This window comes from Gasterosteus aculeatus, chromosome 1, assembly GCF_964276395.1.
Source record: "Gasterosteus aculeatus chromosome 1, fGasAcu3.hap1.1, whole genome shotgun sequence".
NCBI lineage: Eukaryota > Metazoa > Chordata > Actinopteri > Perciformes > Gasterosteidae > Gasterosteus > Gasterosteus aculeatus.
This window is the reverse complement of record NC_135688.1, coordinates 14538661-14552302: the sequence shown is the minus strand read 5'-3', so window position 1 is coordinate 14552302 and position 13642 is coordinate 14538661. Positions and strand designations below refer to the sequence as shown.

General features: G+C 41.7%; 1 protein-coding gene across 1 annotated transcript in view; it reads right to left on the bottom strand.

Moving 5' to 3' along the window:
• The window catches only part of nbeab (neurobeachin b), a 166413-nt gene that overhangs the window by 18212 nt on the left and 134559 nt on the right, over positions 1–13642 (bottom strand). Inside the window, exons 44-46 of the mRNA XM_078098576.1 lie at positions 11105–11217; positions 3245–3385; positions 2136–2255 (exon numbers count right to left, since the gene is read on the bottom strand). Coding sequence (XP_077954702.1) covers positions 2136–2255; positions 3245–3385; positions 11105–11217 — 374 coding nt within the window. The remainder of the gene's footprint in view (positions 1–2135; positions 2256–3244; positions 3386–11104; positions 11218–13642) is intronic.

Here is a 13642-nt window from a genome sequence, read left to right as displayed (position 1 = left end):
TTAACAGGCCTGTTTTATGAATGCTGCGTTTGTCAGATTCAGTGCTAAAGGTTTTATTTTGCCTATGGGATACGTGAGCAACGGAGCTTTTAGGCGCCATAAATCACAGGGTTTGGATAGAACAAAATAGCATGACATGGTTCAGCCCAATAATACTGTTGGTTTCACCCTCCCCACACAAAAGGGAACGGAGTGAAGTAGCCATTTCTATCGGTTTCCCTCAGTCTCTCACACACACACACACGCACACACACAGACACACACGCACACACACACAGACACACAACAGCACTTTCCCTCCACTTTTTCATTCGTAAACTTCCTGCCGTAACTCAGCGCCGAGCCGTTAAAACTGCCAGCTCTGTTTTCAAGCCAGCCTCCCATGGCAGCCATTAATTCTGCAACAGCATCGTAATGGGCTAACAAGTCAATCACACATGCCTCCATTGCTTTACACTGTGTCACCTTAATGACATGTTCGTCAAAATCTGTCACCGGTGGAGTGCTGCTGGATTCCTTCAGACGGCACGGTGGCAGTTTGTGTATGTGTATGAGATATGAACGCGTGTGTGCCCATTACTTCCAAGGAAAGTTGGTTTATCCCCGTCCATTGTGGCTGTGCCAGCTCCACGTAGCTGTGTGGCCACAAAGAAATGAATGAGGAGTTTAGATGCACAGTAATGAACGTGCGGCCGAGAGGGAGAGGGCTCGGCCGCCACGTGATTGATTCCATTCCACTCGCTCTTTTAGGAGGTCATCCCCAATCGCATGTTCAGCCTCCTTAGGTCTTGCCGTCATTACGGCCGGAGGAGGTCCGGGGTTAATGAAGGGGGAGAGCCTGGTAAAAACAAGCTACCTTTTAAATCAGGGACCCGATGGCCCGCTCGGTGTACCGGGCCGGCGCTGACCTCGACCCCCGGACTCAGTGTCAGTTGCTGCATTGTGGCTGCGCATGGCATTTATGGGACGGTCTATATTCTTGCCTTTCAGTTGACCTAAATAGAAAACTATCAATTTATATTTTTTGTTTTACGTGATGCTGAAAATTATTATATTAAGCAATTCCCTTTCATTACATGATTATATTTTACATGATATTACATGGTTATGACAAGAATCACAACAACATTCTACGAATCAGTTGTTAAAGTGGCAATGCCTTATAGCTTAACCTTATTGCACTATGAGTAAACCAAACAAGCTCTTGCATAATATTTCCCTGCTTCTAATACATTATGAAAAACTGTTAGTAATCCAGCATTGTTCTCCACAGTACAATGCCTCCCCTAATAGATCCCTAACAATCCAACGTGTGTAAAAACAAATGCATGCAGACGTACACGTAGTAGTGAAGGTAGGCTATATTTGTTAACAGGGTGCCTTTGACTATTCAGCTGTTTGCAGGCTCGCAGCTTTTTGCCCCCGCCTCTCATAGTTGGCTGCCCCCCCTCCCCGTCCTGTCGGGTAAAAGCCCTGTCCCTACATAGAAGACTACATTTTAAATAGCTTTAGTCATTAATGCTTTATTAATTGCCTGGGGCAACACTACCCAATGCAGGGTGTGCTAGAAATATATGACACTTTGAGGTCAGTGCATATTCCTGCTGCGTGTTATGCACTGGGCAAAATGGTGGCGTATCAGCAGGGTTCAGCGTTTTCGGTGACTGCTCTGTGGATTTGCGCTGGGAGGGCTTTGTCTTTCTCTCACACACAGCCTTTGTTCAGACTCACGAGGGCTTGCATGCGAAGATGCAAGACGAGTCTACCTTAGAGATGGTTTGCTTTCTGCAGAGGATGAATCAAATGTGCATTTCTAATTGGGTATTCCTGTGGAATATGGGTCTTTGTGAATCGCTGTTTGGATGAGGCATTCATAATTCATTTCTGCGGTAGTATTGAAGCACTTTGCCTGACATGTGGAGCATATCAAATTGGAGGCTTGTTATGGCTAAATGGCACATCCTACATACTATATATTCACTATTTTGCTTGTAGATATGTTGTGCCACACATGGGGAGAGTGACTAACATTCTGCTTGGAATATGATACGTGTCCAACACAGCAGTTTGTAAAGTGTGTCTGGCAAGAAGATATATAGATAATGATCAAATATCTGACTTCCTGTGATTCTCACCTTTACGTCATGGGTGTCCCTCTGACAGTTCCTCCAGGAGCGGCCAATGGCTGAAAAGGTTTGGTCAGGATGGTCAAATTTGTTGTTGTTGGCACTGAGGAGGAACGTGGTGAAGGGCTCCTAAAGGGAAAGCAAATAAAGCAATGCAAAGATCAGAGTTCTCCACCCTCACGATCTGCCTTTCAATCAAACCATCACAATCAACACAACGGAAATTACAGCATAGTTTTGAATTCACTGGACTAAAAATCACATCTGAATACTGACAACTGTACAGATCAGTCGTTCTTTGTATGCAGGCCTGGGGGAGAATTAATTAGTCGTCTTCCTGAATACAGTAAGCCATTATGATAATTGGCTCAAATTTGGTTTTCTCCGCCTGAGACGGCGACCATCGTCGCTTGCAGCGGATGCATCACTCACCAGAGGAAAAAAGATTGTGGGGGGGTGGGGGGGGGAGGAAGAACCGCAGAGGCCAATCTATCTGCTGTCAGGCGAGCTCCTTCGGTTCATCAGCTCATTTCTACTAATGATGAGGGAGGATAAATACTGTACAAAGCCCTTCAGAATAATAGGCAGATATCAAAACCAAACGTACACCAACTCAAAGAAGCTGTGCAGGTTATAAGGGCCCGTTTTGTGGGGAACGGATTGGGTTCGAGGCGTATATGCCTCCTCCTTCTCTTTCAGAGTAAATGAGGACAGTGCTCAGTAACCTTGATGGACACGTCTCCAGCGCTCACCAGGTTGCCTGAAACACATAAACCTGTCACAGCGGCCTCTGTAAATCATTACCCAGCCACTCTTTATTTAGTCCACATATGCTGGTTTACCGGCCTGTGAAATGTGTTTTCTGAGCGCCATTGGTCCAACTCAGGCCCAATCAAATTGAGACGTTGAGCCGTTTCCTGTGCAGAAACCGACAGACCTCAAAGTAACGGCATCATCAAATCTGACAAGCGACAATCAACTAATACAGGCTCAAAAATGAAAAGCTGTCTCAGGATGTGGGATAGACTTCATTCCCATTCAGATGCTCCACTAATTTGGGGATTCAAAGCACACTAAACTAATGAGTGTGAAGATGGTTGAAGGAGTGAGTTACTCACTATTCTGACAAGCCAGTGCAAGGTGGAGGCAGCGGTGGAGTAGTGGGAGTTGTAATGGCAAGGTGGCGTCTGGTCATCTTCCCAAGTCTCATAACGTTCAGCATAGAATGCCGCGCGCTTTGGATTCAGAGCACCGACAGGCTGTGAAGAATACAGGACAACAAGTTAAGTAACTGCAAATAAGTCATATTCATCTCATTTGCGTGTGTGAGTAAAACAAAGGTTTTCCCCCCTCATAGCAACCCTAAAGATATTGCAAACATTTTCTATTAAGGAATGTTAAGTCATAGGATTTTAAAGGCAAGTTTATTCCCACCTAATTACAACAATAATCCATAATTATCCCTTTAATACTGGTAAATCTACTCATATGAAGACAAACTTTGATGCAAACATACAGATTGGGTGCTGTACAACAGTTAAAAGAGTCAAAGCTGAAAAACTAGTTAAAAGATTACACAGTAATCTCTGTGGGTCAGTATGTAACGATGCAAGATAGTGCTTTACCATAAGCATGTTAACGAATTGGTGAGAATGTACACTATATAAATGTGTTTGTGATGCATAAGTATTTTTTTTTTTTTTTTTTACAATGTACCATCAAAAAACAAAAAACTCAGACTCCACTAAAAGTAAAACCTTTAATAAACTATTCATCTACCGTAATTGAATGAATTTGACCCATTTGTTTAAAAAAAAACACTCAAAAGGCACGTCTTGTTTTTTCTGCAAGAACCACCCAGTGTTCATCTATTTTCAGTGTGAGAATCGAAGTTTAATGATTACGCACCTAAATGAGAGTCATGAAATAATTATTGGAAAAGCGCACTCCATACCCTTGTGAAATAGATTCTTGTCATCTATAGAAAATGAATGTTTTTGGAGGAGCCCATACCAGATGAAGGGTGTTTTTTCTTTCTTTCTTGAAAGCATTATTGTAATTTCTATATATATAGCGTTAGAGTTTTCGCTTGTTGACCATCTGCTGCCAGTTTTGTAGCCGTTAATGTTACGGTCCAAACACACGTTGCTGTAGCTAAATGTATCGAAGACCGTAGCAAGCGATTCAGCTCCATTGCTTCCACTGTGACTCACAGGTAGTAATATTTTGTTATGTGCATAACATCAACTACTGCCTTTACTGTTCCTATTTTAGGACAGCATAAGGATATAGGACAGGAAAGTTCAAATTAGTGTATTTATTAATTAAGACAGATTTGGAAAGTCAAAGTCGTTCCCCATTACGCTACGTGAGGTGGGGCTGGCAGACGGGCCGGGGGAGAGTTCAGGGCAGTCAAGGAGCTTTACTCTGGGATTTGTCCGTCAGACCCCATTATTCTCCCCAACCCTAAAAATGTCCCGTTGTGCAGTCTTCTGTCTGAAGTTTACAAGGGTATGGTGGCAGGGGTGAGCAGGATGGCGCGCTGAGGATGGAGGGAAAAAGATACGCGCGCCCCCTGCTAAATCTTGTGGGTAATCCATGTGGATTAACCCCTCGGTAACCTGATTTACAGCCAACGCACCCAGCGAACACTTTACTCACATCCGCGTTCAGAGCCCTTCTGTGCTACTGGGCACTGATGGTGGGAGAAACTGTGATATGGCACAATATAGTGCAATTTAGTAATGCCAGTAGGAATGAATCATCCCTGCAATTTTTAATGTTTAAAATACATGTGTATGGTTACGAAGTAGAGGAAAACCTCATTTGAAAACCTGAAATAATATTATTTATTATTCTGCATTTTATGAAGTGTTTTTTTTTTTAACATCACTGATATATTGATTCATCCATCCAATTATTTCCTAGTTAGGCTAAACCTTGGATTGCATCGTTAATTATTTAACCACAGCCTCAGTAATAATTTCAAAATTGCACCATCATTGAGTTTTTCCCTTTGGCAGCTGTTTAATTTTCATGTGTTCTTAAGACAACACAATTACTCCCATTAAACATACATTTAGAGGTGAAGAAATTGCTTTCCCTGCCTTTTCAATCATTCTGTCCAATATAAGAGCCTCGGAGGCAAATTGGCAGTCAATATTAATATACTCAGTACCACTGACTCAGTTACTGAGGGGAAAGGGAGGCTGGTAATGTAATCAATGGAAGCTTTTCCAACTGAAAGCTGCAGCTCAGAGGTCAGAGGGAATTAAATAAAAAAAGCCCCCAATTAAAAATGATCTTATTCCAACATTATTAAAATAGCAATATTTTTGGCTGCACCTTTTGGCTGGCTACAGTTTGCATGCAACCGCAGTGCGACGGACAGACTCTCTTGGTCATTTTGAAGATTAGTCATATCCACGTGAGGCACTGTGCACACGCCTGAAGCGCTCAGTCAAAACAAAGTGGGGGCAATTCTTTTTGATTCTTCCTTAGAATTTAATGGCAGTCCACATCAGTGTTAGCACAATTGAATAGACTGAAAGAGAAGTTTATTGAGATCTGCGTAGATTTATGGGGTGATAATGGCCTCGTGCGTGACGTCTCGGCCCAGCTGGAACGGGGTGCAAGCCACAAGACGTCTCGCACGCTGTAAAACCGGCGCTGGTGTAACTAATGCCGGTTGGAGCTGTGAGAGAGACCCACCTAGTACATATGACAGAGGCAGAGCAATAAGGAAAAAACAGCTGCAGGTAATAGTAATAAGAGAGAAGAGTAAGTAAACTATTCAGATGATAGGAATTCTAACTTAAGCACACAAAATAAATAAGCAAATATTTTGAAAAAATAGCTGTAAAACAAACTAAGCTACATTAGCATAGTCAAAAATATGTGATTTAAAAAATTCAATTGTGCTTAAAATGGGTATAACAAGCTGACATCATTTGTTTCAATGTAAGGAAAACTTACCACCAACCTCTCAATCCCTTACTGAGACTTAAGTAACCGCAAGCACTTCTAAAATGAAGCACGCTGGTTATGAGGAAGGAATGTGAAGTGCTGACAAGTTAAATCATTTTAATAATTCAATTTGACGAGAAATAAATGAGGAATGTAATATTGTAATGTAATATTTATTTTGTTTACTATGTAATATTTGTCATCTTAATGGGAATTTGAAAGTGTTTTACTGCTCAAATTGACTGTTATATAACAAAAGTACCAAAAGTTCAATAAAATGAACCAGAAAACAAAACAAAATGTAGGTAAAGTAAGACTAACATATGGCAAGCTGGCTATTTGTCAAGTAACTAACATTTGCATTGCTGGACATTATAGAAGTATATTCAATGTATATAAACAGACATTGAGGAGAACAGTACAGGAAAATAAAAGTCGATCTGATGGCTTGTGGTCTCGTTGGTATTTAAGAAATGATTTGCAAAGTGTTGAATGTTAGTTAGTGAGCTCATTGTACCCCACCAATGTCAACGTGAGATTATAGACGCAACTGCAATTCCCTGTCTCATCAAATTTGTATCAATGGATAGTTGTATTGACTCCTTTTTCATTTCAACCCCGAAGTGGTGAAGATCTTTTGGATGCAACTTTGTCACCCTATGGCGGCACAATGGTTGTGATTGCAGTTTTAAATAGAATGATGATGATGATGATTATTACCATCTCATATAATACTAAACTGTAACTGTTTTTCAAATTAAATGCATATGTGTCATAGTATGAAGGCAGTCCTTGGCACCATTATAAACGAGTCCGATGGTAATAAACAGACTGCAGTTGGCCTAAAAGAGACTTCGAGAGCATGTTAGCGAAGACAATGAATTCTCAGCTTTGCATTATAGCTTCCAGACTCGTGCTGGCTGCTAGAGTTTGAGCATAAAATGAACTAAAAAACTACTTCAAGGTTAGTGCTGTACATCTCCATACAGACTACATACTATAAATATATAATATCCTATATACACATCACAGATTAAGGTCAAACACACTGTCCAAACATGAATACATGCTTCTATTCTGAATAACAATTCTAAAATATGCGGGAAAGGTTTGATTTAGTAGCTGTTTAATTGGAATGAAACACTATTCATGATACGATGGTTGAAGCACTTCAGCAGCCTTTCAGCACTTTTATTTCTATCATTAGTCAGATCTGTTAATACTCCCGAACCAGGGTTGGCTCTATTCAACAGAGAATAATCACTTCTCCCCTTCTTCCTGCATTGCATATTGTACTGTTCACAGGTACACGACAATGAAAACAACTGGTTCAGACAGTTCCACACTTTCTTCCATCCGAGTCTGTTTCTTTTATAACACCTGACCCAGCAGCATCAACACAAACTAAACAAAGTATGATCAAACTTAGAGTTGGAGTCACATTCAATCAGGATCATTGCTGTTGTGTTCCTTTCCAAATGTAGGAAATGAACCGGGCTGCTGGGGAAGGAGAGTGCAGAGAGTACCTCCGTTTGTTTGGTTACATCTAAGCTACCTCCCAAAGAGACGCATGGTGCATTTTATATTTCAAAAGTAATTACATTACAGTATGTTGCTGTGGCGCTCTGTCAGGAGAAGTCACGGTCATTTTTGCTTGCCTTTTCAGAGGCAGGGCTGCATGCAGCTCCAGTCTAATGCAATCAAGTTGCTCAAACTCAAAATAAAGCAGATATACGTCCCAACAGCCTGACTGGAGTGGAAGTGAAGGTGAAGAAGGCGGCATTATGGGAGGAAAAGTGTGGAGGGGGCTTTTACAGCAACCAGCCTCTGTGTATTACTCAATGTGAGAGATCCGGTTTCCACAAAGGGAGCTTTAAGAAGGAAGCAAAAACATTTTAAATATTAAAATAGGTGTCTATCTCAGCAAAGTCTGATCACCAGGGTAAATTTACCTTAGTAGTATTGTGCCAGTCATTTAAATTAAGACTTTTGATGACATGGATTGAGTAGGTGCCCGTGTTACTTTTTGTTTCTGCATATCTTCCCGAAAATATATTTTACAAAGAATACATCTGATACATTTTTGCCAATGGGTGAAGAAGCAGTGAAAAACCACAGCTGCCTCTATTGCCTTCTTATGCAATTGTATGAATTTCTATCAAAACGTTTAACAGCTATGAGGAAGATTGGCTTCCCCTTATCTATCATCCACATGTCACTTCATCAAGCAATAATCGTTAGAATCTAATGAAACACTTCACTGCATGAACGTGTCTGACATCCAAATATGTACAACTCTGGCTCGAGGCAAAGCAATGCGGTTTTCAAAAGCAGTGTTCACAGCTGACTGAATGCCCAACCAGCAGGTAATTGCAGGTGTGTGCAAAAGGTTTAGGACATTAATTCCTTGGAAGATCTGCAATTTCAACAATGCTGTCCATCAAGTGGCAGTCACCTCAAATTAACAAGTAAGCCCCAGGTATGACTGTGGTCTGTGGGAAAGAAGGCCTTTCCAAATTGTGCAATGCCACCATGGGAGAATTAATTATAGTATTACTCAGTTCATCAACTTGTTGTACTTAGGTGCAATAGCGATTTAGCTTTATTATTTGCATTAACCTAAGATTAATGTTACAATTTATAGTCAGAATGCTGCACCTAACTAAACTCTGGAGTGGCACATGAGATGCAGAAAATACATGTAGTTGCCAATATGAAAAAGAAAAATGCTTTCTGCAGCACCACGTATCAAAAACTGTATCAAATCTAAATCCAACAGCGCATCAAATGCACTGTCCTCATTATTTCTTTGCCTTCAATCAGATAATTATTTAAATAAAATGTCCTTTTATTATTCAAGCAAATGTCTTGTGCAACTGTTTGTGGTTTGCACAACTAATATTAGTCACCAGTGTGGAAAACAACCACACCCACTGGACATGCAACTCACTGAGACACACACCGCCCTAATATACAATGAAGAAGTCTCCAGAGGCTGTGCTGCTACCTCTGATCCATAATTGAACAAAAGGGCAGACCAAGCAGAGAGGAGAAGTTTTTGGGGGCCTTTGTCCCTCCCTGCTACATCGTTGTGAACTTTTGGAGCTATTGCAGCCCCGGGGTTCCAAGGACAACTGTCAGGAGACACAGGCTGTGAACTCGTGCTAATAAAGGCAGCTCAGCCCTGTAAACAGCATGGGAGGATGTCACTGGAATACATTACAATACATAACTGTCTCCCCAGGGCAGGAGGTTTGCACGAGGCTCAGGCCTGATCAACCCCCCCTAACACACACACACACACACACACACACACACATTCTGGGGCTCTATCAGTCCACCTCGATGCCCCACAAGCTGGAGCCACCAAAAGCAGACAGGTGCTGAGATGAATGTGGTAAGACACACATCTGGGTTGTCCAAAAATGTCTGGGTTTACTGAAATGTGAAAGAACTGCTCCAGAGAGCGGTTGGTGCTCATTTTTCAAATTCATGACACTCAAACTCATCCATGGTTTTTTGAGTGCTTCGTGGCAACGTTTTTTTTTTTCCCCCACTTCAAAGTCCCCCTCCCCTCCCACCACAAAACACAGCACACGCACGCCTCAAAAAGCTGGAAATTGATACAAACTGTTGAGAGCTGAGACGGCAAAGCGATTCTCTGTCTTGGCGTTTTGAGCGAAACAAGGGGGAATGAGGGAGCGATAAAGTGAGCGAGAGAGAGAGAGAGAGAGAGAGAGAGCTCAGGCAGGAATGTGACTGTTTTCAGGTCAGTGAGCTGCAGTTTGCATGTGCAAGAGAGAAATAAAAAGACAGGGAAAAAAAGAGAAGGGGGTTGTAAACAAGTTAAGCAGGCCACAGTTTGTGGTAGCGTGATCTGCTGTCTTTTACTCTCCCGTCAAAGGCAGAGCAAACATAATGCTGGACTTTATCTCTCAGGGTTGTGGGGTGTTGGTGTCATTGGATCTGAGCTCTATAGTGATTTGCCAGCGCTGGCACGACTCTCGCACAGCGTGCTGCTTTTTCTGACGAGCCACATTTAAAAAGACTTTCCACTGCAACACTGCGCTCATGACCTGCGGTTATCAGTCCATCAACCTTAAAATGGCTAATGCAGGCAGAAATTCATGCACGTAAGTTAACAGTTATTAAACTTAGTCATTAGGTTTTGTGTAAAAAAAAGTGTGTTAAAGTTTAAGGATGGGAAATCAATGAATATGAATCATATTGCGTTGACGTGATCATCCGCATCTCGTGTTTTGTAAATGAATCAGAGCAAGTGGTCGTTTTTCTTTCACATGTACTGTTCGTCTGGTTTCCAACATGGTCCAATGCACTGGACATCCTCTGCTTTTTGATAATTCCATCACAATTGCTGTATTATAAAATTCAATGTACCGGCAATGGAAAATATTTTTGTGAAGCCAATCCATCCTCAGCAAAGCTAGCATTCATTTGGAGTTGTGTGTCTGGCTATATGGGAATGTAAATCCAATATTGTCATTTATTTTAGCTCTATTTTGCTCTTTATTAACTCCTGTATTAGGAATGTATAAGGAGATAAATGTGTTGTGTCTCAATTACAAGTAGTCGTGTATGTGCTAACATGTAAATAAACTATAGCGACTTTAACGTGGTGGTAATGGTTACAACCGCATGGCCCAGACTTCCTGGGATCATGAAAATTATTATTGGGTATGATACTATACGAGGCAAATATAATTATAAAATGTACAAGCCTTGCTCATGCAGAAACCAGGAAGTCCCTTTAAGCTTACAGTGAAGTGCAAGTATGTGCTGGTACAATACAGTACTTAATACGCGTGGGTAGAATCTTAAATTTGACATGTCAGAATGTCAAAATCAGCATTTTCCACTTTTTCATCTAGTGAGTTTATATTCTGAACATGATTCATTAGCAATTAAATATAATATCTTCTTACAGTCAGGAAATCCCCTGCCGTCAGAGTCAGCTGTCACACAGAGGTGCATGGCCAAGAGGCCTTTGGTACCTTTGAGAGATCTCTGAAGTTCCCTGGCAAGGTCAAGTTCAGCTCCTCTGAGTCGTAGTTGGTGAGGACCCAGGGAAAGACCGGGTACTGGTTCAGGTCATTGTATGTCCTCCCTAGACACACGCAGCAGACAGAAATCTGTGAGTGATGAAGGACTGGTAGGGAACAGAGAGGTTGAAAGCAGGGCAGGGTACACTTGAGGCTTCAGTTACATTGGGGAATCAGCATGCAACATTCCTGCAAGCCCCCCCCCCAATCTCAGAGCCCTCAATCAGAGGCACTTCCTGTCTCATATGGCGTCTGGCAGTGAATCACATGAACTAATGGCAAGCTTTCTTTGCTATGAGGGATTGTTTTCTGTGCTCCACAGGGCTTTTCCTGCCGAGTGTGCTTTTATCAATGGACTGTGGGAATAGCAGGAGGCCCGAGGAGGCTGTTTTAAGTGTATAGAGAACATAAGTAGCCGTAAGTTGTGAGGAGGGGATGTAATTTGTGGGATATAGATTCCTTTGAGGGCCTGACTCCAAACGCCTGAAATGTCACTGCAATTCTTATGCCCTGACCGGCCAGATGTGAATGTCGTATATGCTCTCGCAGAGAGAATATAGTTTTCAGATGGCAGAACGTGTCACAGGAAATCCATGGGAAAAGCCACGAGCATTTACCGTGATTTCATTGATGCTCTATTTTCCTTTTGAAGATGACACAGATACAGCTGTGAGGTCAGGTGGTGGTCAGTTGTAATCCATTTTTGGGATCAGGCTTCTACAGATGGTTTACTACTGCTAATAGTAGTTTAACAAAACTCTCACAACTCAAAGCTATATGATAGTAAAAAGGAAAGAACACTTCATTTTACCCACAAAGAATGAATACAAATCCAAATAATGAAATAATGAATAAAAAGTATGAATTTGGAGGACTGATCACATCTTTCCTAATAGAATAGAATATTTACTACATTATTCCCACAAAAAAGATTCATAATTTTGCATATTGCTGATGGTTACTAGCATACCACACACTAGGAGTAATACACAAACAGTATTTCCTCTTTCATTCATTGAAACCTCATCATTGCATGGAATAATGCAGTGAATAAAACAATCATTTTTACATTTTCACCACAGCCCAATAATAAGTGCATTGCCATAAAGAACATGGTCTTCAGACTACACATAGCCCTATTTAATAAAGGCACGGATTAGAAATGTAATGTATAATCAAGAGGTGCCAACTAGAAAAGGTTCGAAGAATACATTTTTTGATTAATATAAAAACTAATGCATTATATATAATGTTATACAAGAAAACGAAATCACACATTTTGAAATTCATTCATCTTGATTAATGGCGATTAATCGAATGTTGTTTTTAATGAATGTTTGTTTTTCTTCTAAATCTTAAAAGTAACGAGTAATCACTTTAGAAAGCGTGTATTTTAGACACTGTTGTTTAATTGTTAATGTTATTTCAAACACAAAACTACACACATTGATCATCTTGGAGGCAGAATTCCAATCGGGGGAACTAGCGACTCGTCCTGCTCTCCTCGTGCACTTTGCTCTCAGCTCTCCATGATTCAACAGCTGTGTTTGTGCCAACAACCTCCTCACAGTTAGCCAGAACATCTAAAACCACGGTCTTTTAGGGACACTGTAGTGATCCTCTGCAGCCTGTGTGCCGCGCAGGGTAACTTTAGATGTTGAGATCAAAGTAGCATAGCAGCTAGCTTAGCAGCTAGTTTAGCGTAGCGATGCTTTAAGTGGCCCATTTGTCGGTCACCCCCCTCAGCACAGTTCTCTGCGGTTTGTTTTTCTTCCAATGCAAAAATCTCACTCCATCTTGGTGTAACTGCAGCTAGTGGCCGTTTCCAGGGTCTGAGGGAGGCTACTGAGCACAATTAACCAGGTTAATGCCACATAGTGAAAAGGAAGCATTGGGCCAAGTGCGGAAGAAGGGTTGGGTGTGCTGCTGTGGTTCGACCTGCTGGTGCTGAGGCCCGAGTTTGGGTGTCAGGATGTTAATAACAGTGGAATAGTGTTTAATTAGAAGACCACTTCCCGTTCGCACCTCTTCCCAGCACTTCACCCCCCACTCCCCCCCGCCTGTCTGCCGCCCCACACTATTCTGACATCCCTGTCAGCCCGGGTCATTACCAGGGATTTTTAATGAATTTTGGGCATGTTTTTCTCCCTGCCTTACATCTAATTAGCTGACAATAATGTATCGAACTCAGGCACGAGCCAAATATAAATATGCATGAATATGCAGCGAGAGGGAGGATGTCACCTCTCAGAGCAGAGTAGCGTGCAGTCTCGCTCATCTTCCCTGTTAGTTGCAGTTCAGATCAGAGAGTCGACAACAAAAACTCTCCACTCCGCAGACACACATATGTACACTCTCACAAACCCCGGCACTAATTATCTGGGAAATTGTCGGCCGTGCCTGCGGTTTGCTTCAAACGGCACACTCGCATGAACAGTGAAGTCTGCCACTATGAGCACCACTTAAGGTTAGCATGGACTCTTAAACAAA